The sequence below is a fragment of the Cavia porcellus genome, unplaced genomic scaffold, assembly GCF_034190915.1.
Source record: "Cavia porcellus strain 051 isolate PalLab524CR breed Dunkin Hartley unplaced genomic scaffold, mCavPor4.1 scaffold_6, whole genome shotgun sequence".
NCBI lineage: Eukaryota > Metazoa > Chordata > Mammalia > Rodentia > Caviidae > Cavia > Cavia porcellus.
This window is the reverse complement of record NW_026947489.1, coordinates 104,640,051-104,663,116: the sequence shown is the minus strand read 5'-3', so window position 1 is coordinate 104,663,116 and position 23,066 is coordinate 104,640,051. Positions and strand designations below refer to the sequence as shown.

Genomic DNA, 23,066 nt, shown 5'->3' with positions numbered 1-23,066 from the left:
GAAGGGTGCCAAGCCACCCAAGGCTACTGTGTTCTTAAGGCTGGCGAGGCAGGATGGGCTGAGGGTCCCAGACATGGCCCCTGCTAGGTGGCAGTGGAAGACAGGGTCTGAGGAAAGCTAGAAGATGCAACCCTTCTCCCAGTTGCCCAGTTGTGCTGAGCCTCGTTCCCTCCATCCAATGATAGCCACCATGAAAGCCTGGACTCCCCAGGGCCAAGAATCCCCCTCAATAGGTACAGTGGTCTCCCTGGGGAAATACATATTGGAAATACATATTCCTGGGCTCTACCTTATTCAGCTCTGTGGGTATTATGGTTTAGATCTGAAGTGTGCCCCACAATCTTATGTTTTTGGAAGGTGATTGGATCATGGGGGTTCATCATAATTCACCCATTAATGAGTTCACAGCTGACTGTGGAGGAGGTCACTGTGTCCTTGTCTTTGTCCACCTCCCTCTTCCTGGTAGTTGTTGAGCAACTCCTCTTCACCAGGCTCTTCCACCACACCGCTTCTGTCTTGGAGCCCACTGACCATGGACTGAACCCCTAGAAACCATGAGCCAAACCCACCTGTCCTGCTGTTTGGGGCTGGGATATTTTGTCCAAGGGATGTGGAAGTGACTAACATAACAGATCTCTGGGTGAATCCCAGCCCGGATGCTCTTCCCAATTAGCCTCATGCAGGTAGCCTCTCAAGGATTTTGCTTGAGCAGTGCCTGGGGTCCTGGGGCTTCCTGATGTTGGCCCCAGAGTTCACATGTGTGCAGCCCTCCTTCCACTGGTAAGTGGGGTCATATCACCCACAGTCATGTGCTGGTACCCTATCTCCCATGGCCTCAGAATGTAGCCTTATGCTGAATGAGTGTCACTACAGATGTAACTAGGGAGAGGTCACCTTGGGAACACACTTTCCCTTGAGGCCCTCAGCAGGAACCTGCTCTGTCCACACAGGGTCTCAGATTCTGGCCTCCAGAATTTGGAGAGCAATGTCCAGAGTCCAACTCACCTACTACAGGGGGCTTTGTGACAGTGGTGCCAATGCACACGGGCATCCTGGGGTAGGGTTCCTCATGCCACCATCTCCAGGGGGATACTATGTGAGTCCTGCACGGTGGCTGAGGAGTAGGCACATGGCCAGTCCAGTGGCCTCCCAGGAAAGAGTGGTGGGTCTGCAGGAGCTGGAAGTGTGCCCTCCTAGACAGCTCTGCACCTCCAGATGAGGTCAAGGAGAAAAGCTGGCTAGAGAGACAGCTGGCTGAGGGACTATGGCAGTGACTGACCTTTCTGCTGGCTGGTGAGGCTGGGGAGAAACGGGGAATGGCAATGTGGGTGCCTGGCCTGTGCATTGCTCCAGCTCCTGCAGTGTGTCAGGCCAGCTGGGGTTGCATGCAAGGTGCAGCTGACTTCAGGGCCAGGTACTGGTCACCCTGCAGGTCTGGTGTCACCCCAAAGGACAGGTGTTTGCATACCTGAACCAGGTGTAGGCCCAGTCAGAGGTGAAGCCAGCACCAGAGCTGGGGCGCAGAGCCAAGAGGTCCCGATGCCCCTCTGCACCTGATGGGTGAGGCCAGACATCTCTACCCCTTCCCCATCCTATTTCCTACACCCCCTCAACTATTTATAGCTTGTCTGCCTTGAGTCAGCAGTCTGCCACCCCTGCCTGGAGTGCCACCAGCCTGCTGAGGTCCAGCTGGGAAGGAGGAGGCGCCTTCCACCTTTGCTCTGCACTACCCTCTCTCCCTGGCCACCGCAGGGGTACCCCACTGCTCTAGTTGAGGGGAGATATGTAGCTGGGGTGCTGGTTGTGGCTCAGATTCTCCCTTATTCTGACCACTGCACCTGGGGCACCCAACGGGCAACACTAGCAGCCAGGAGCCAGGCAGCTCGGGAGAGGTTGACAGCTCACAGGAAATGGAGGAAAGGAGACAACAGATAGGTGAAAGGGGATGAGGAGATCAAAACTTTAGGAAAACGGTGACTCAGGCCCTGCCAAAGTTACTCACCACCACAAGGGACCTCAGCATTCCCAGGGTGCATCAAGGCTCCTTCCTTCCAGACCTGCACACCCCAAGTGCCTCAGGCATACTCTAAATCCATCACTGAGAGAGCAAAGAGCAAGACTCTGCACCTAAGATAAAGCATCAGGTGAAGAGAATTCAAAGAATGTTTAAATTATCTACTTTAAAAAACAAAAAGCAGCCAAGTCAGCATGGTGCTGCATGCCAATAATCCCAGCACTCCCTGGCTGAGGCAGGAGGATCTGATCACTGCAAGTTCAAGGCCTGCTTGGAGTACATAGAGAGATCCTGTCAAAAACAAACAAAAATGGGCCACCTTTTCCTCTACCCAAGAGAAACATGAATGATCCATGCTTCTGAAAAAATAAGTGCTTCTTTCTCTCGAGCCTTCATTCTTCCTTCTACTTCATACTTTTGAATTTCTGCTTAATAAACTCTTCCCCTACCTGCTCCTGACTAGTCCTGAGAATTCATTTTCCATGAGCAGAGTCAGCACACCTGCTAACTGGATAAGGTGGGTGAGGCTCCTGATCTCAGTGTCAGGACCGCCTGGGACCCCATCCCCTGACACACAGGCACTGCGGGGTTTGACGAAGCGCTACCCTGTTTTGGAGGGGTGCTGGGGGGCACTGACAGAGGAGAGGACAGTCAGACTCTCCTCTCTGCTCTGGTACTGGCTCATGGGTGCACCTCTTCCCTCCTGCCTGGCCAGGAGTGGGGCTGTCCCATCCACGGGGCACCCCAGCATGGAGCTGTCATGTGGCTGCCTCTCCCTCGAGGAGTGACTCTGGGTTTGTGGCCCTGGATTCCTGGAGCCCAGAGGCCTGGCCTGTGCCCTGCCCTCCGCTGGTAGTCTTATTTCTCTGGGAGGTTGGCTCACAGGCCCAGGCTGACTGGGCACTGCTGAGGACACCCCTGCTCACTGCCCACCTGTCCAGGCCCATGGGTCCCCTACACCTTTCTGGAAGACTGGGACAGCCCTGTGCAGGCCCATTGTTCAGACTCTGCTGAGCCAGGAAGCACTTTCTGTGAAACTCTGACGTGGCCACCTGGCGTGTCATTCAGATGTGCCACCGAGCATTTCTCTCAGCAAGACCGGGACCTGTGCCCGGGCACTGGAGAGCCCAGCTTGGCCCCAGCTGTCCTCATCCAGTGAGGAGGGCTCTGAGCTGGGTGCCACAGGGACTCAAGGCTGCAGGTCTGTGGCTTCTGTGCTCACACATGAAGGGTCTCCCTGCCACACGGGAACAGGCTCTGCCACACCACAAGGCGAGATCCGGGTGAACACCAGTGCTTATATGAAGCCGACTAGCAGGAGTGTGAGTGAGTTCGGGGCACTGGAGTCTCCCTCTAAAGGTGGCTTCTAGGTTCTTTCTGTCCTGGTGGGAGAGCTGACACGAGCACAAAAGGTGGTGAGGTTTCACATTTATAAAGGGAATGAAAAGAAAAGAAGCACACACTGCAGAGCAGGCTGAGGCCAACCCAAGGCAGGAAAAGGCACTGTGTGGCTGCAGGCTGAGAGCAGACCACGCGGCTTAGCCCCGCTGCCTTTCACCTCCTGCACCCCTCAGGCCCACGCAGGTCTAGGCCACCCCATTGCAGGCCTGCGAGTTCTCGGCTCTCCCCAGAGGCAGCAAAGCTGGTGCTTTCTGGTTGTGCCCGATTTGGGAAGGGTTTTTCTGCAGAACTGAGTGAGTGATGGCTTGCAGCCACTTTTGGATCTCCCGCCCCAGAAGGGCTCTGCAGGTCATCCTGGCTTGAGCACCTGCCTGCTACACGCACCGCCACTGCTGGACTCTGACTCGCTGGCTGCCTTCGTTTCTTTTGTGCAGTTCTGTACCCCTTGTTGAGGGCACCTCAAGGTCTTTTTATGCAGTGTTCACCAGTGCTGCAGTCTGCCGGCTGCTGTGCAGCACGGTGCTGTAGGTCTGTGTTCTGTTACGCATCACAGCAGCCCATGTAAGAGTTATGCAAAGAGAAGCAGTCATCAAGCTTGGGATTTCCTTTGCCGTCCCTTTGTTCTGAGTGGTGTAAAGGACTGCGCTGTACAATGACCCGGTTGCAGGAATGGAAGCTGGGCAGGAACCGGATGGTAAATGAGGCGCGTCTAAACTGCCTGCAGCAAGGCTCCCCCGGCACCTCCAGTCCCTCCCTCCCAGTGAGCTTTCAGCCACCCACCTGTCTACCACACCGCCTGTTTATCTGCTCTTGTGCCTTCCTTTTTTATGTAAAGAATTTTGTTTACAGTGCAGTAAGTCTCTGGCTTGTGAGTTCTGTTCCAGAGGAACATTTGAAAGTTCGGATCATCGTAAATTGGATTCCTTTGTAAGTCTGAAAAAGTGCGTGTTATACACCTTTGACACAAAAACACAGTGTAAAGCATAAAAAGGAAAAAGAAAAAACCAAATGCAAGGTTTTTGTCTCTGTGTAAGTTCACAACTGGAACGTCCCCAAATCAGGGATTTACTGTACTGGGGGTGGACCCCAGTGAGCTATTTGTCCATCTTTTAAAAATTATTTTCTCTTTTTCTCTGAAAATTCTCTTGAATTTTCTCAAATTCCATCCTGCTGGCCCAGTCTCCTGAGCTACAGGGATTACAGTTATGTGCCTCGGCACTCAACCTGCCTGCCTCCATGTATCCTCCTGCCGTCGGGGCCTGGGAAGTGTGGAGTGATGCTAGGCCAGCCCAGCTCGCTTGGCTCCTGGTGCGCCTGGCAGAGTCTCACTGTCCCCAGGGTCTTGAGTCGGTATGTGGGCAGGGTTGTCCAGGGTGGGGCACCTTGTCATGCTCACCCAGGTATAGGTGCTCCTTGCGTGGGAAAGCCATGCTTCTCCTTCTGCAGTCCTAGGCTTTATTGGCTCCCAGGGGCTGTTAGGGTTATAAATAGATGTTCTTGAGCTAAAAATAGCCTCGCCTGAGTCAGAGCTGCTTCTAGCTTGCAGGACTTTCAGCTGAGGACTGGAGGATGCAGGACTTGCATACCCCTCTGGCCACAGCCCTTTCTCTCAAGTCCTCTTCTAGTCAGAAACACACGGACAGGTGCCACACATGCCCCGTGCACTGCACTGGCCAGCCAGTGTCACTGCTGGGTCCCCCATACCTGCTTGGGAAGCAGAAGGTCTCTGAGAGCCCACTGCCTCGCCAGGCATGGCAGTGAGACTGCTGACCCAGTCTGTACCGGGCACTCATGCCATAGGGTCACCAGGCTGACGTGGATGCCACCCAGAAAAGCCATGCCCAGAAGTCCGTCCTTCAGCAGGGCTGTGGCTCTGAGCACATGTGGAGGGGCTCGAATTCTGGGACCTGCCTTGCCCACAGCCCCTGGAGTCGCACGGGCCCCCTGGGTGACACTGGCGAGCACTTTTGCCTGAGGATGGTTTCACTACTACGTCCATGGCCTTGAACTTGCAGGGATCCTGCCCCAGCCTACCAAGTGCTAGAATTACAGGCATGTGCCACTACTCTGGCCACTGGTGAGCTTTTGACCCTTGTGTACTGCAAATACCATCTACCAGACCCCATTTCTGCTGGAAAAGTTGTTGTGAGGCACTGACACCCCAGGTCTGGAGGGGTGTGGCTGGGCAAGCTGAGTTCCAGTCATCAGCTCCAAGCCAATTCCACAGTCACAGCAGGAAGGACACAGAAAGGGGCCACAAGTACCAGACTGTCTCCTGTCACTGGCCTGCTCTCTCTCAGTTTCCAGGCCCCACCCCTAGGCTCCTGGCCTCAGGGTGCCTTCAGAGCCCCCCAGCCCCTCATTCCATCCTTACCCACCCAGCCCAAATAAAGGCAGCAGAGGCGTGGGGAAAACATGTCTTGAGATTTATTACAACACATGGTTTCCAAATACAAAAGGAAGGAACAGGAAGTGCGGCCTGCAGGGGCAGGGCTCCCAGGGGCAGTCGGCTCCTTGGGTCCACAGGCACAGGGCCTTGTGTGTGGGTGCCCTCCTCCACTGGACTTTCTAGCAAATAACAGGAGGGGCCAGGCCCATTCTGGGAGAACCTCAAGGCCAGGCAGCATCGAAGATTTGAGGGCCCTTGTGCCTACCTTGTACTGGTCCCAGCACACTTGGGACCGTCTCCCTGCCCTGGCTGCTAACTCTGGGGTAACAGTGTCAGGAAAGTGGGGACAGAGACGGAATGAGACCTCAGGGCCTTACACGCCCCCGCCAGGGGAGGGCAGGGGCCCAGCCAGCAGCCCCTGACCACTGTCTCCTGGACAGCAGAGGGGTGGGCGATGTGGGCAGTACATCCTCCATACCCAGGGTCACCTCAGAAACCCAAAGCAACAGACAGGAGGCAAATTTACATAATTAATAATAATAATAATTAACCAATAATAATAAATACTTAAACCTCTAATCCATAGATTGCAAATACAACAGTGATAGCTTATTTTCTTGGGGACAGGGCATGGGGGAAGAAAGGCATGGGAATGGGACTTTGCTTGAAGGAGGGATGATAGGGACATAGGGCAGGGTCAAAAGAACAGAGAGACACAGTGGTGGGGGTGGGCAGTGGGCAGAAGGGCACCATGCAAGAGCCAGCCCTACTGGGCACTCCTGCCAAGCCTATGAGCTTTTCTGAGGTGCTGGGCAACCCTTGGACTCCAGGACATGAGAGGCTGCCCTTACTCCCAAAGCTTCAGGCCCAGTGACCCAAGAGCGTGTAGAGCAAGGTGGCTGAGGCTCCCCCTACCTGTACCCCCATGCTGGCCTCCTGGGCCAAAAATGCCCCAGAGGGTGGGGGCTGGCACATTACCCTAAAAATGTGTGGGCCAGTGCCTGGGAAAGGAAAGAGGTACACAGAGGGTTCTCTCCTCAGAGGCCCTGGGGGGGCCAGGCAGACGAGGGGGCTTCTCTAGTACCTGTCAGGGGAGCAGCTCTCTGAAGCCAAGGACCCCAACCCCAGAAGTCCAGGACCTTGGCAAGTACAAGGCAGGCCTTGGGGGCGACTCTGCAGACCACGAGCCATCCCTTGGATCCAGACCAGGGCTCCTGTCTGATCCATGCAGACGCCAGACCAGTCTTCTTTCCTGCAGGCTTCCCTGGAGACACCCCCGAAGGAGAGAAGAGGAGAGCACTGCATCTACAAGGCCTCTCTGGACCTGGCACAGGGTGGGGGGAGCACTCTGCCCATCCTTGCCCTGGGGTCCCAGGTCCTCCAACTCAGGAGCTAGTGCTGGTCAACACCTGCCAGGGGATAGCCCTGGGTGACAGGGAGCAAGGGTGTCCCCATTCCACCAAGAACTGTCCTCTGAGCTGGTGGGGCCCCTGCTCCTGTGGACAGCTTCCCTCATCTATGGCTTTGGTACAGAGCCCAAGGGAGAGGAGGCCACTGCTGGAGCTGTGGAGGGAAGGAGACAGGTGGATGGAGAGGGATGGAGGTTCTGCGGCTCAGTTTGTGGCAAAGAAGTTTTTTTTTTTTCCTTTTTGCCCCTTTTTCTTACGTAAAAAGTGCACAAAAGCCGGGCAGTCTCTTTGCAACATCAGCAGTGTTTCAGGGTCGGGAGGCGCAGGGAGGTCCCAGGCTTGGCACTGCAGCTCAGCGACAGTGACGGAAGGTGACCTCCTATTGCTTAGAGATGAGTGTTTCCGTTTAAATACCAGACAGTAAAAACAGAGCGTCCAGGGCCACCCACATGGTTGCCAAATCATTGCCAGCATGAACTGCTTAAATAAATAAAAAATTGAAATATTTACTTCTTGGTAAAAATCGCAGTAAAACCGTTTACCTTCCTTTGTATTACACATAACCTATATTTATCCTGGGCTGGCTGCTGCCTGAGGTGTGAGGCAGTGGCCAGGGACTGGGCCCCTGGGGTCAGGAGACCTCGATGACCTCCACACTGCCCGGGAAGCTGGCCTGCTTGCTCAGGGCAGCCAGCTCCTCACCACACACGCGTCCCTCAGCCATGCCCTCCTCGAACTCCATCTGGCAGCTGCATCTTTTGAACTGGGAGTCGGGGGCCGGCTCCTCAGGCCAGCCGACGCGCATGTCCCTGGTGCCACTGCCGCCACTACTGCCAGGCCCGGGCACACCTGCCAGGCCGAAGGGCCCCTGTGCAACCTCAGTGCTGAAGCACCAGGGCGCATCAGGTGACGGCGTCCCTGGGGAGTCTAGTGGTGGCACCCAGACCCCTGGGCTGGCTGGCTGACCTAGGCCAGGCAGCGCAGGTGTGGACAGGGCAGAGAGGCCATGACGTGGAGTCTGGCGCCCTGCATCGCTGAAGTTCAGGCCTAGGCTGTGCACCCCTGGAGAGCGGGCTGGGGAGCTGGTGGGAGGCCGGTGCCTCCGGCGGGGCCGGGGGCGCGTCTCTGTAGTGGCACCTGGGCTGTCAGTGCCTGGTGAGGGGAGGCCCAGCGTAGCCCCTGAGGGACTGTCTAGCTTGCACAGCTTGGGAATCTCGCCAGAGTCGGGCAGCCCGGGATGCTCAGGCCGCTGGCTGGGGGCGTAGGCTGACTTGACGTCCAGGGAGAAGGAGCGCTTGAGGCGACTGGTGTCCTGCAGGCGGTCGGAGGACAGGTGCAGGCCGCGCAGGCCCTGCTGAAGGGCACTGGTGGCTGGGGTGGCAGCTGGGGTCTCCCCGTATGTGCCGCACTCCCTGGCTGCAGTGACTGCTGTGCTCCCAGTGGCAGCGCTTTCTGAGGTAGGTGGTGGCAGCCTTGGCAGTGGTACCCCTGCTGTGGGGCCTGGGAGGGAGTTGGGGGTCCCTGGGTGGGCAGTATCGCCCTGCAGGGCGGCCAGCAGTTTCAGGCTCCGCTCGTACTCCAGCAGCTGGCCCAGGAAGTTGAAATTGGGCGAGATGGATGGGCGCCGGTCTTTCACAAACCTGGGTGGGAGTGGCTGTGTGGGTAGGGGTTGGGCAGCCAGGCTGCCTGCAGCCCCTGCACTCACGATCCGCCCCACCCGCTGGTGGGGACGGGCACATGCAGGTACCTGTAGGCGTCATCTGAGGACATGCCCATGGTCTTCATGATATAGGCAATGGCAATGGCAGCGGAGCGGGAGATGCCGGCGAGACAGTGGACGATGACTTGGCAGCTGGACAGCTTGGCTTTATCTGAGCAGGGGGACCAAGGGGACCCGTGAGGGTGGGGGGCAGACCCCACCTCCCATACCTGGTCACCCCTGCAGTCCAGTGTCCTTTGCAAGCCCTGCCCCTGGGCCACGCCTCCCCTTCCCTCCCCTCACCTATGAACTCAATGGACTTGTCCAGCCAGGGCAGCAGCTTTTCACAGTAGTTGTCATTGATGGGGATGCGCATGAAGTGGCTCTCGCAGATGAAGTCTGGCTTGGGGCAGGAGTTGCTGGCATTGAGGACATAGCTTATGCCGTTTTGGGTCATCAGATCCTAGAGGGGTGGGAGGACAGCTTGGAAGGGGCTGGTGGAGGCCAGGAAGGACATCAGAGTTTGGGGATGTGTGGGAGTTGGTGCCCAGAGCCAGCCCTGAGTGACTGGCAGGCAGATGGCCTCCCGCCTGAAGCTGGCCTGGGCTCTCAAGAATGTGAAGGCTGCCTGGGCCTGGGCAGTGGCTTCATTCTTCCTCATCACCATTTTAAAAACACAGATTCTCTCAGAGCTGGCTGCTGGGTGACATCAGCAGTTTGACATGCCAGTGCCCAGCAGGCCAGCCCCTCCCCCACACCCTCTGTGGTGGGGCCGGGGTCTTTTCCTCTTTCCCTCCATCTCCCTCTCCTGCCAGGCCACCATCCTGGGGCCCCTGGGCCTGTCAGCCAGAGCCCTGCTGTGCACATACCTTGTTGAGGACATCCTTCTGAGAGCCCAGGTAGAGGTGAGGCAGGATGCGGGTCAGGCCCACACTGGGCATGGGCAGGCAGGGCTGGGAGAGGCTCATGGGTGGCAGCGCACTGGGCTTGCCCTCGCAGAGGCTGGGGAAGCAGGAGGAGAAAGTGGCGAAGCCCCCTGCGGGAGGAGGCAAGGAAGTGCATCAGGCCGGCTGGCCAGCTGGGCAAATGAGGCCAGGGCACAGCATCTGCTGCCTGCTCCGCCGCACCCAGTGGACCAGCCCAGCCGGCTGGCCAAGCACCTGCTTCCTGCTGGCAGGCCACTCATACCACACGGGGCACGTGCTGATGCCCACTGCAGCCGGTGCCTGTGCCCATATTCCTCCCCTTGCTAATTGGGGCTGGCCCCACTGAGGACACTGCTCTGATGCCTCTAAGAGTGGGCTGAGGTGGCAGTGGCTGGTCCAGACCTACGTGGGGCTTCCTCCCCTCCCCTGCACACCCAGCCCTGGCCTGGCTGCCACCGCCCTGCCACTCATGCAATCCCTGCCTCCCTGCACTTGGCTGAGAGCCCCAGCCTGGGCTCAGGGGCCAGGCCCAAGAGGCAAACTCCCAGAGGGCCCTCCTAGCCCGAGGCACGACCTCACTGCAGAATGGGCAGGGCCTACAGTCGCATCTTCGGTCAGGTCATGGCTCCTCTCCACCCAGCAGAAGGAAGATGACTGGGGAAGAGCCTCTCTGCCACTGGCTGCAGAGACCAAGCTCGAGTCCCTGGCACATCTGACTCGGGGACCTCGACCAAACTGGGCTGTGGCCTCAGTTCCTCATCTTGTGTCTACACAGTATGGCTGCCAGGTTCAGCAAGGACAAGACTGGACCACAGGCATGGGCTTGGCCATGGCGACACAGCTCTGGCTCTTGGCAGAGCGGCATAGGTCCCCGGGCAGCACCAGTGCTGCTCCTGCACACCCCCAGGTGGCAAGCCCCTGTGGGCCGGCTGCTGGCTATAGCCTCCGTCTACTTCGGCCCTCAGGAGGAGGCCACTGCCAGGGACCCAGGACAGGGGAGGCTGGTGCCGCTGCCTCTGTCCCTGGCTCAGGCCCCAGAGTGAGGAAACCCCTCCTAGCATGTACCATGCAGGCTCCCTGTGCCAGATTCTGGGGACCATGGGGTGGGAGGGCTCCAGGCAGAGAAGTGAAGGCAACAGTCTCAGGGGAGGTCTGGTCCCTTCCCTGGGAACCTGTGGGCTAGGTGGTGAGAAGTAGGTGGCGTTGGCACCAGCCATGCGACTGCTTACAGGTGTCCCACTAGCACGGTGGCTAGTTGGCTGCCGGGCCTGCGGGGAACTCTAGATGGTGCAGTCTGGGGTCAGTTCAGGGGCGTGGGGCAGGCTGTCTCCGACCCTTCCTCCTCTTGTTTTCCTCTTGACTGTCTTAGCCCTTCTCCTCTGTAGCTTGAGCTGGTCCTTCCCCAGGGGACTGGGGGGGATGAGCACGTGCCATGCAGAGTGGGTGCACAACCTTCTCCAGGACACCTAGGGAAGCCTCCCAGGTACCGGGCAGGCCCAAGCAGCTCAGCACCCTGGCTCTGGCTGTCAGAACAAGAGAGGCACCCTACTCTCTAGGACCCCCAGGGACACCTTTCTACTGGACCCCACTACCCTTGCTCTATTTCGGGGATTGGGGGTGCACCAAGGAAATCCTATATTTGTACATGGCACCCTGCACTCTTGGCCAGGCTACCCCAAAACACCTTTCCAGTCAAGTCATGGACCTGGATGCTCTCAGGCTCACAGAGGCCACATGCCCCTCCTCTCTGTGCCTCTGAGGAGTGCTCTGCAGATGGATCACAGCTGCCTGCCTGCCTGGGCCCATGGCTGCAGGTCTGGGCTATGGTGCTCAACCTACAGCAGCAGTGTGACTTCTCCAGCCTGCATTCCCACAGTTCCACACATCATGGGGTGATGGCCAGTTGCCACTTGAAGAAGTCCCCCTCTGGACAGGAGGACAGGATGGGCAGGGGCACAGGGTGCAGCAGCAAGGCCACTTCCTGTGACAGAGGAGTCCCTTCCCTCCACTGTCCCATCTCGCGGCCCCACCGAGGAAGGGCCACCCTCCTGTCCCTAGGAGCTAGCACCCACTGTGTGTGACCCTGGAGAAGCCCTCCGTCATGGGTGGCCCACTCTACGTGCCTTCCCACTGTTCAAGGCAGGGCCAGCTCAGAGCAGGGCTGTACTCTGCTGAGTACAGCAGGGTGATGGGTTAGTGGGCAAGGGCAAGGGGCTGTCCTTCATGGGGTTTGGGGTACTATGGGGACCATGACATTTTCCTGGCTGGGCCTTTAGAAGAGTGGAGACAAAGACTCTTCTTTGTCTGGATATCATGGACAGAGCGGAGGCTGCCCATAGAGGACACAGCTGGGTCCCAGGTGAACATCTGTATGGTGCTGGGTGAGTGCACCCACGCCGTCCCTATCTTTGTGCCCAATGTGGCAGGCCTTCTAGCCCAATGGTTAGAGAGAGGCTGCCTTGACCCTGTGGACTTCCACAAGGAAGGGCCTTGGCCTCCACTCCTGGCTACGGGTGCTGGGCCCTGGCAGAAGTCCTGCTACGCCCATGACCCATGAACCCCCCCCAACCCCAGTGCTCACTCTTAGGGTAAGAAGGCCAATTACCCGCTGTGGCCTCTGCTCCAGAGTTCATCCATACTTCATGTTGTGGATCCCAGCCAGGGAGGCCCAGGGCCATGCAGATCCCAGCGGTCATGTGCATGCACCCCGCCCTGCAACAGCTGCTGATCACAGATGCCCACAGGCCACCCAGCTCTATCACATCCCCAGGGTGGGGCTGCATTGCTACTTCGGGATCTGCCCTACAGCCCGGCTAGAGCAGCCTGCAGGTCCTGGATGTCTGCTTTGCAGGCGGACTGGAGGTCACTGTGCCCCTGGACAGCAGTGTCTGATGGCCAGGCTGGGGCCTGGCTGGGGCCTTCCACCTTGCCACAGCAAGAATAGCAAGGTGGCAGGGGTACAGGTTGCTCTATTGGCCACAAGATGGGATTCACCCCTCCACACTACACCCTTCTCGTCTACCCGTGGTTCAGAAGCCAGGTGGCAGGGGATGTGACCCAGATGCTGGGCAGGAGAGCCTGGGTGTCTGGGACAGCCAGTTCCATCTGCTGTCTCCCGGAGCAGGAACTCCACTGATGCCTTCTTAGCCACTGCCTCTGTGTGTGATAGTGCACGAATGAGCGTGTGTATGTGCATGAGTGTGACTACTTGAGAGTGTATGTGAGTGTGGATGCTGGGTACAATACGTATGTGGAATGGTGTGAGTGTGTAAGTACATGATTGTGAATGTAAATGTGTGTGCACAAATGAGTACCTGAGTGTGCATGAGTGTGAGTGAGCACGTGAGGGTGAGTATATGTGTGAATACATGCGAAACGGTATGTGTGCACCAGTGTGAGTGCATGAGCGTAGATACTAATGAAGGAGCATGAAGGTGAAATCAATGTGAGTTTACATAAAAGGATATATGACTATGCATGGGTGTGAGTGTGCGATGAGTATACAAGGTTGTGCATGGGTGTATGGATGTGTAGAGCATGTGCACAAGTGTGAGTGTGCATGTGAGGGAGAGTGTGCCCAAGGTGAAGCAGATGTGTGTGAAAGGGTACATGACTGTACATGGGTGTGAGCTGTGTGTGCATGGGTACATGAGTATATGTACATGGGAGTGAGTGTGCACAACTGAGCTCACTACGTGTCAGTGTGAGTGTATGTGGGGTTCCCCTCCCCAGTGTTCCTTCTCCGAAGTCCCTGGCAGCAGTCCTGGTCAAGATGCCTGTTGCTAGGCAACCTGCATCCTCGGCCCAGGGGAGCCCCTGGTGTGGGACCAGCTCAGGCTCAGCCCAAGGCTCTGCCTCTCCCCTGTACCCCTCATGTCCCTCTGCACTGCGAGCTGTCCTTGGGTTTTCCTTGCCTTCCTTTTCACTGCAGGGGTGGGATGGGGCCTGGTGCTGGGGTCCTCTAGTGTGAGGCCTGGGCCCCCCAGAGCCAGAGATCCTCCCACTGTGCTGCCCTCCTCAGACACCCCCAGCCTGGCGCACAGGGGGGGCTGGCTCACCTGTGAGGATGGCCACACTGTCGAAGCAGCCATCCAGCTTGCTGAGCAGGATGGACAGGAAGCTGTCTGCGGCCAGCACACTGGCATCTCGCGTGCTCTGGTCATACACCACCACGTCCTGTGGCTCCACAGCCTCCACCTGGGGACCGTCAGGTAGAGCTCAGGGTGCTGCAGCCACCACTGAGTGCCCCTGCCCTGCAGCCACCTCTAAGCAGGAGGTAGGCCATAAGAGGATGGCAGGGAGGGGCTGCTGCCACCTGCCACCTAAGAAGAGGGCAGGTGACCCACTGTGCATCTCCTCCACCTGCCCCACGGAGTGTGCCCACAGCTACAGGTGGCTGGACAGATGCGGGGGTGCTGGGGCTCGCTGAGGGGGGCGTCCATTGGGGAGACCCAGGTGCATGCTGGGGTCCTGAGGCACTTGGGTTTTCTCCCAGGGCTGTGGAGCACAAGGAAATCGGCCCTCACAAGGCAGGGGCTGGGAGCTGGCGCAGCCTTGGGCCTGGGCTGTCCCTGCAGGACCACTGACCCAGCATACCCCTCCCCCAGGCTGCCATCCCTGTGGAGAAACTGAGGACCAGAGCAGGATCCTTCTCTCACCTCCACTGCCCCCACCAAGCTGGTGGCAGCACTGGAAGCTGGGTGCCTGCTGTCCCCTCCCCCACCCCGGGCCAGATCAGGCAGGTGGATGTCTCCACCCTGAAGCACACTCAGCCTTTAACCCGGCTGAGCCGCCAGTCCGGGGCTGGATGATGTCACTGGCAGCCAATGAGAGCACATTCTAGGAGGACCGGCGCCCTGGCTAGGGGTGATTAATCACGGATTTCCCTGCTGGGGCTGGCCTGGGAACAGGGACTCCCCGAGAGAGAGTATCCCACCTGTCTGTACTCAAGGGTGGCGGGCAGGGGAGGTCACAGCCCAGCTGTTCCTCCCCAGGAGCTGGGTCTGGGGGTCCTGAGCAGCAGTGGGCTGTCCCTCCCTGGAAGGACATTCCTGGGGCCACAGAGAGAATTCCCAGGGGATTGAGGCATAACTAGGATACTGAGGGTATGGCCAGCTCAGCGTGAGGCCTGGGGTACCCACAGCAATGAAAGCAGCCAGACCCAGCTGTCCTGTCCCCGTATTGTCCCTCTTGCCTTGTGCCCCTTCCCCACCCCTGCCTCTGTACTCCATCAAACCTCCTCACACATTGGGTGCCCATGGCTTCCACAGGAGGAGCCGGAGACTGAAGAGAGTACAGGGGCCTCAGGGAGGGCCTGTCCTGTAGGACCCTAAGAAGCCCTAGGCCCCCGCCTGGCACTCAGCTTTTGACTTCAGTGGTGAGAGGGTGCCCGGGAAGGCCGCATGAGGAGTGGAGTGTGGGTACCTGGCTGAGTGTGGCAGGCTGGATGAGCTCGGTGATGGTCACCTTGCCCTGCTGCAGCCGCCGCTTCACCAGCTTGGAGCAGCAGATGTTGACGGAGCTGAGCACATGCCAGCTGTTGTACTCCACGAAAGAGCGGCTGTCGATGACCAGGGGCCCCCCGGGCCCACCCCGCAGCAGGCTGGCCAGCTTCCTGGCATCCATCACCTTCCTTGGGAGCCGGTCCCCAGCCATGGTGGGGCGGTGGCAGTGACCCTGGGGGTGAGGAGGGTGTGGCCTCGTGGTGCTCGCAGTGCACTAGTACATGGCGCCTGACCTGAGGGAGAGGCAGGGAGGGGTTCAGCACGTTGGCACACAGAGTGCTCATGCAAACCCCAGGACCACTCCTCCCCTGGGTGGCCATAGTCTCGAAGGTGGGGTCTCCAGGAAAGCCCTGTCCAGCACATTGGGATACCAGGTCACACAGAGGCAGAGGAGGACAGGTGGGCCAGGGCAAGTGGCTCTCAGATCCCTTAGTGGGCCATGTACCACTGGAGCAGGCTCCAGTGGAGGCTCCTGCCTTGTCCCTGCCCCCTAACCCTGAACAATCGGGGTCCAGAGCTTGTTCCTTGCTCCTTCTAAGTCCTCTACCCTGCCCAGCTGGCACCGTGAGCACAGCCAGTCCTGTGGCCCCATCTCTAGGGCCAAATTCCTAGGCTGATAACCCAGACTCTGTAAGCGGGGGACTCTGGGCTGCAGGCTCTGGTGCTGGGACTTGGTCTTGTAGTTCTTTACTATGGCTGCCAGCCTGTCCCATGGCTGGGGCTTTGTACGCCTGTGCTGTACAAGGGTAGAAGAGTGGCCGCTGGTGTGCACCCCATCTCAGTGGACCTCAGCAGGGCTCTGGAGACTGAGGGCCGTATGCAGGAGGTGAGGACCTGGCCCCTGCCACCCACCACCTGCCACCTGCCAGGCTGCAGGTCCCTCAGCCCCAGGAGGGAAGCATCATGCTGTTAAGTTTGCTCTGAAAGTGGGGAAACTGAGGTGGAGGAGAGAGATGGGACCAACCTGAGGTCACACAACGAGGATGGATAGAACCTGGGGCTCTAGTAATGCTGGCAAGACCCCCCCCCAACAATGGCCTTTGCCATTGTTTTCAATTGACCACCCCCCCCCCCCCAGTTAGAGGTACACTCCAACACCTATGGCAGAGGGGACCTCCAGTAAGTCCGCACTCTTAGCCTTGGGAGTACCATCATAAACACGGCCTCTGTGACAGACAGCAGCTGCTTCCAGTCTGTGGGCCCTCCAGGTCAGTTCCCAGACCTGGGCAGAGGTTGCAGGAAGAGCAGAGTAGGTGGTACCTGCTGGCCCCCTGCAGGCACTGCAGGACAGGCCACCCATCTTCCGCCTCAGTTTGCTGGGCCTTGCCTGGCGCTGCCCCTGGAACCTGGCTCTGGGGTGCTGTATCTGGGGGACAGGCGCACCGTGCTCTCAAGGACGCTGTGCCCCAGCCTCTCCCCAAGCCCTCCACAGGCGAAGTCAGCAGCTAAGGGCCATCCTGCCATGGGGATACCCAGTCCACTGAGTGGGGCTCTTTGGCTAAGGAGGACGGTTCTGGCTCTCTGAGAAGATCCCTGTCCCCCAGGGATCCTGATTAGTCTCTGCTGCATTCTCTTGGGGAGTTTCACTCCCCAAGTTCTAGTCTGAACCTCATACACGGGAAGGAAAGACCACAGCTACCATGCCACCTGCACAATGGGCAGAACCTCAAGGGCCCAGAATCCTGGAGAACCATGGCGGGGTGGTGTCTGGGTGCTGAGCCCCATGGCTTGCCACCATAGGCTGCCTGGGGTCGCTGGGCTACAGGTGCTCACCCTTAGATAAGCATGAGGCTGAGGTGGGTGGGGAGGAGGGGGTGAGGGCTGGAGGGTGGTACTAGGTCCCCACCCCTGCTCCCTGGGTATCCTCACAGCTGAAGCTTGGCCCTATTAACTGCTGTAGTATTGTTATTTGCAGCCAAGGGGGACTCATTAGCAAGTTAGCACCTCCGTGGTAACCATGGCAACAGCAGAGGTGCCAGGCAACAGCTTGTTCCTGTAGCAGCCATAGAATTAGCGAGTGGCTGCTCTGCAGTGGACAGGTCACCCCTCCTCGCCCACTCTCACCCCCACAGGAAGCCCCCTCCCCTACCTGCTCTCCCAGGGACCAGAACCCAGCGCTGGTAGAGTGCTAGAGGTGGCAGCAACATCAGGTTAGCTGTGGACAGGTGCGTGGATAGAGCAGGCCAGGCCTGGCCAACCTCCTACACAGCCCTCCCACCCCAGGCCTGATTGCTGGGGGCAAGACCCCCTCATCAGAAGCTCTGGGCCAAGGAGGGAGCAGCTCCCAAGCCTAAGGTCAGAGGGTAGCTCCCCTGGCCTCACACATGGCCAGCTGCTCTGCATGTATGGGAACACAACCCTCTGCAAATGCTCTGCACATAAGACAGACAATCCCTACCCTCTCCTGCCTCAGTCCTATATGCAGTTACTTACACGCCAAGGTGTATGCACACACCTGGACCAGAGAGCCATGATGTGCACACACACTCACAAGCAAGCTAGCACGTGTGCCCCAGGGCAACTCCCTGGAGAGCAGCCACCCCACTGGGCTCCCACACCAAGGTCTCCACCCAGCACATTCCTGTCCCTGAACACGTGCCTGACCAGCTACAGCCCCAGGCCTAAGGCCCATCTCCCAGGCAGCATTCCACCCCATGACTCCCACTCCCACTCAGTGTCCACTGAGCGGAGAACTCTCTACCCCACAGTGGCTGCCAGGACTGTGAGGCCAAGCACATGGATGGTGACCAGAGGAGGCTCTGCACACCTACACAACCTCAGGAAATAACTGGAGGGCCAACAGCTGACATCCAGCCCTCAGTCACCAGGGCCATCCCACAGCTCAGCCTCTGCACCCCTCAACTCCCTGGGGTGAGCGGAATGGACGTCACTGGCCTCAAGGTCCAATGTCAAGGCCAAGTGGAGCCCGCCCAGGCAAGGACCGTGCTGCAGGCCAGGCCTGCTGTGGGAGGGTTGGCGTGTGTTCTTGGGAGCAGAGTGGGAGGCTGCTTCAACCTCACCTACCTGGCCCTCCAGAGAGCTTAGAGCCTTCTGTGGTCACTGTCCCCAGTTGAACACAGGGCATGCCAGGGCACTCTTTGGTCACTGTCCCTACACAGGGCACTGGGAAGCCCAGGGTTTCCTCTGGCTACTGTCCCCAGTGCACACTGGAAGGCCCAGTGCCTCCTCTGGTCACTGTCCCCAGTTATACACTGAACGGCCCATGGTTCTGGTGGTCAGTGACCCCGTAGGTCAGGGAGAGGTGGCCTGAGTTTGGCTGTTTCTGTTCTTCTAGGGGCAGCACTTCAGGGCCTCCAACTCCAGGCCCCAGGACAGAGAAGCCTGCGCAGGAGGAATCCCTGACACTGCCGGCTTGGCAGGGCCAGAGTCTGTCACAGAGCTCAGTCCCAGGTGGCCAGGCCCAGAACCTCCCCAGAGCTGAGGCCAAGGACAACCGCAGCAGGCTGACTGCAGGATGTGCCTCCAGCTGCCCGCACAGGGTCTCTGCCAGCGCAGGTGCTGCCGGCCAGGAAAAGCTCCGCCTCTGAGCCGGTGCAGGCGGCACTGCGGCCCCCTGGGCCGCGCACTGCAAACGCAGGTCCCGGAGTCCGAGGACCCTTTACCCTGGCCGCATGAAGCCTCCTCGTCCTGCAGCCCCCGCAATCTCTTCTCCTGCACCCCCTCCTGCAGCCCCGCCTGCGCCGCACCCAGGATCCGCACCCTCTGCAGCAAGGCCACCGCGCTTGGCACCGCGTCCGCGCATCCCTGCCTCGACCCGCAGCGGCTCGGGCCAGGGCGGGGACGGAGGCGGACGAAGCGCCCCCTCACCTGGCTGCCGCTCGCCGCGGGCGCGCACCCGGGACCCGCGCCGTGCTCAGGGCACCCGCGCCGCCGCGCCGCCCATGGGCCCGCCGGGGGCCCGCGAGGCCGGGGACCGGGCCGGGGGGGCGCGCGGGCCGCGTCGCCGTCGCCGTCGTCGCCGCCTCGGGGAGCGCTCGCTGGGGCCGGGGCACGCGCACGGCGGGCGGGCACGCGCTCTCGCGGCGCGCATCCCAGCCCGCGGCTCGGCGGGCGCGGCCGGCGTGAGGCCCGGCTCGGCTCGGCTCGGCGGGCGCGGGTCGGGTCCGGCGGGCGGGGTCGCGGAGCCGGGGCCGCCGCGGAACCGCGAGTGACAGCCCGGGGCGGAGGGCGGGGCGCAGGGGGATGAAGTCATCCGGGAGAAAAAAGGTCCCTGACGTCACCCGCAGCCAATCAGCGTACGCGGCCCGGGGCGGCTGACGTCGCGGATGCCAGAGAAAGGTGGCGGTTGGGGGGCGGAGCCGCTCAGGCGGACACCATCTCTTAAAGGGGCCGTGCGGCGTCGGGAACCACTCGCACCCACCTGGGAGGACTTCGCAGCCCCGAACTCCGTGTGATTTGGGATCTGCGCCCCTAGCTCCGCGTAGACCTGCGGGCATGTCCCGAGTCTCTAGCTGTCCTGTGGTGCCGGTCTGCCGTAGCTCGAGCTGGCGTCAGTGTCCCCCTCTCATCTTGTCCGCGCAGCGGTCCCCCCCCCCCCCCCGCCTGCCAGAAGACTGGGTGTCCGGTGTGGAGAGAACCGTGCTGCTGGGGCCAGACTGCCCGGGCTCCCACAGGGACGGGCGCATCTACCCGCCCGCCAAGCTGCAGGGGAAGCCCAGCGCCACTGTGCGAGGGAGGAGCTGCGTCCCAGGCGGCAGGATGGCCCTGTCCACTCTCCGTGACCTTTAGCAGGAGGCCTCCAGTCCCAACGGCGTCTCGGGCGCCCCCAGCCACCAGGATACCCCTCCCTACCCCGCACATCCCTCCTTGCCCGGGTGTCCTACTCTCCAGACCCGAAGTGAGAAGCTGCCTTGTTTAGGTCTCCACCTACTAGAGGCCTGGTATCTGACACTCACCCACTCCGGGGGTTTCACCCCACCCCGAGGGACACAGCCTGGCAGACACTCTGATAGGGGCCAGACTCAGGGTGGGAGGGAGGAGGGGCCTACAGACCTGGACTGCACAGCGTACTGGCTTGGGAGGGGTCAGGTGGAGAGCGGGCTCTTGGTGTCTGGGATGCGGTCTGGATTTGCCCAGGGGCAGCAGCGTCCTTTATCTGGCGCTTCTTGAACGTTCCCTGAGCGCCCACCGAGGACACACATCCCAGATAAAGGACAAGCCTCCCCTTACCTCCAGACTTTGATAGTGTTTGGGGTGCATGGAGAGATCCTACATGCAACTAGAGGTGCCCCAGGTGGGCACTCTCACAGTGGTCCCTAGCCAAGAGTTTCTAGGCTCCCCTAGGCTTGGGCGGGGGTTCCCTCCTGGGCCAGGGGGCGCTCAGGGTCGGGGTTCCATTGAGAATGGGAGGGGTTGCCGGTCGAATTGGGGCTCTTGAGTGGGCAGAGGGCAAAGTGTGTTCCTGGCTCAAAGCTAGCACAAGGTCAGAGGGTCCCCCTGGAAGGAAGCCCTGGACCACAGGGCCACCTGTAGCTGGTACTGGGGTCAGGTTTTTCCTCTGTCTCTGCTCCAAGCTGAGTGGAGGCTCAGGCACCCAGTTCAGCCAGGTCAGCTGGGCCCTGGGTGTCTTCAAAGTAGGTGGGATGGCCTGAGGCTGCAGAAAGGAGAGGCCCTGCCCTGTGGGGGCGTGAGGGGCTTCGCCTGGAGAGGGGGGCGTCTTGGTTCTTCCTCTTGCCGGCTTGAGCCCCGGGTGTGGTCATTCCTTCTGCCTTCTCTTGGGCTCTGCACCAGCAGGAGGGTGGCCCTGGGTCTCCCCCACTCAGCACCCAATAGAGCCCATTATTCCAGGGCCCAGGTGGCCAGCGTGGCCCCGTCCCCTCCACGCACAGGTGCGGGCATCCAATGCAGTGGCCGAGCGCTTGCAGGGCTGCTGTCTGCTCTGTGGCACGCGTCAGGCGTGGACGGTCCGCGCGCGCCCTCTGGTGTCCGCAGGCTACCGCTGCGGGAGGCCGGGTTCTTCCCTGTAGCTGAGGCACCAGATAGCCTTCTTGCGGGTGCGTCCAGTTGGCCGGATGCCTGCTGCAGGTTCAAGCAGACGGCTTCCCCTTGTTTCTGTGTTGACAGTTACTGCTCTTGCTTTACTCTCATTAGCCGGGGCGGGACCTGGAGCCGTGTGCAGGCTGGGCAGGCTCTCTACTCCAAACTGTATCCAGCCCTATGAGTTTTATGGTGGTCAGAATCACTTGCCGTGACACTTGTCATATTACACAAAAGTGGCAGTTCAGTGGAGCCAGGCACTCTCGAATTTTGGAGGAGTCCTCACTACCTCCACCTCCGTGTTCTTTGGAACTGAGCCTCTGTGCCCATTGGGTGCTGACATTGCCTTTCCGTGCAGGCCCTGGGCACCCATCATTCAGGTAGATGACGCCTGGCAACGGTACGTACCGGGGGACCATGCCTCGTAGCAAGGCCCTGGCTTCTTACAGCCTGCCCTGCCAATCGCCACGCCGGAGCCCAGGGAAGCCGAAGCCTGTCCCGTGCACCTGACTCCCTCCACGCTGGGGGCCGTATTCGAGACTTGCTGTGTTGCTGCTTTTCCACAACCTGGTTGTGAATGATACGGCGGTATTTAAACCAGTTCTGTCTTTTTCTTTTCTTTTTTGGCGGGGAGGGGAGTAACGGGGACTGAACTCAGGGAGTATGATGTCTGTATTTTTATTTTTGAAACAGAATGTGGTTAAGATGGTGCTATGGTTCAGACCTAAAATGTGCTTGCAGCGTCTCAGGGGTTCAGAGGCAGGGTTTGGCACGGTTCCATGGCACTATTGGGGCTGATGGAGATGTAGAAGTTGGGATCTAGCTGAGCCCGGGGTCTCTGGAGTGTGGCTGGGGACACGTTTGGCCCTTGGCTACCTCCTCTCTGCCTCTTCCCTTCTCTGCTTCCTGGCTGACCCCTGGGGGGAGCTGTTCTCTTCCCAGTTGGTTCTGCCCTGATGCCAGCTAACTATGGACTGAGCCCTCTGCAGGTGTGAGCTCAAATCAATCTTTCTTTTCCCTGAGTGGTTTTTCTTAGGTATTCTGTCACTGACGAGAATTGGATGAATACCCTTGCCCAGGTGAGGCTCAAATATGTGTTCCTCTTGACTCAGCCTCACAAGTAGCTGGGATTACAGGTGTGTACCACCATGCATTCAAAGCTATTTCAAGGAGAAAAGAAGAAAAAATAAAACTAAATTTCAATATACGTCAGTCAACAGTGGTGCCTATATTGCACATTGTCAACTGCAAATCATTCACCCAGAACACAAGAAATCTGTATTCAATTGTCTGAACAATATCAGCACAAATCTTTCATTTTAGTGAACTCAGACAAATCAGTAGTATAACTATCTTAACTAGTTTTTTATATACATGTACATACACATATACATATGTTGTTTCAGCTTCTCACACTAGTGAGACAATATGTTTATACGTGCATGTCTTATTTATTTCACTTATGAGTATGGTCTCAAGTTGCATCCATTTACCCAAAAAAGTCTCTAGTTTATCCTTGTTTTTGACTGAGTAGTACTCTATTGTATAAAAATATCACATCTTTTTATCCATTTCTCAGTGGATGGGCTTTAAATTGTTTCCAAGATCTAGCTAGTACAAATTGTGCTGCTATAAACATGGGTGCACATATATTGCTGTGGTATGATGTTTTTGGGAAAATACCCAGAATAGGAAGAGCTTGGTAGAATGGGACCTCTATTCCTGGT

General features: G+C 58.9%; 1 protein-coding gene and 1 long non-coding RNA gene across 2 annotated transcripts; both read right to left on the bottom strand.

Moving 5' to 3' along the window:
- Window positions 1-1,946: 1,946 nt before the first annotated feature.
- On the bottom strand, window positions 1,947-4,865 carry LOC134476297 (uncharacterized). The gene is made up of 2 exons (XR_010047873.1): window positions 4,812-4,865; window positions 1,947-2,127 (listed from the first exon to the last, which is right to left on the bottom strand). It is a non-coding gene; the product is annotated as an uncharacterized LOC134476297 (long non-coding RNA).
- Window positions 4,866-5,820: 955 nt separating this feature from the next.
- Dusp8 (dual specificity phosphatase 8) lies at window positions 5,821-19,309 on the bottom strand. The gene is made up of 7 exons (XM_005001848.3): window positions 19,171-19,309; window positions 15,263-15,575; window positions 13,897-14,035; window positions 9,782-9,948; window positions 9,216-9,375; window positions 8,961-9,084; window positions 5,821-8,853 (listed from the first exon to the last, which is right to left on the bottom strand). The coding sequence occupies exons 2-7, from the start codon at window positions 15,491-15,493 to the stop codon at window positions 7,845-7,847; spliced, it is 1,830 nt and encodes a 609-aa protein (XP_005001905.1). The 5' UTR covers window positions 15,494-15,575; window positions 19,171-19,309; the 3' UTR covers window positions 5,821-7,844.
- Window positions 19,310-23,066: the final 3,757 nt, after the last annotated feature.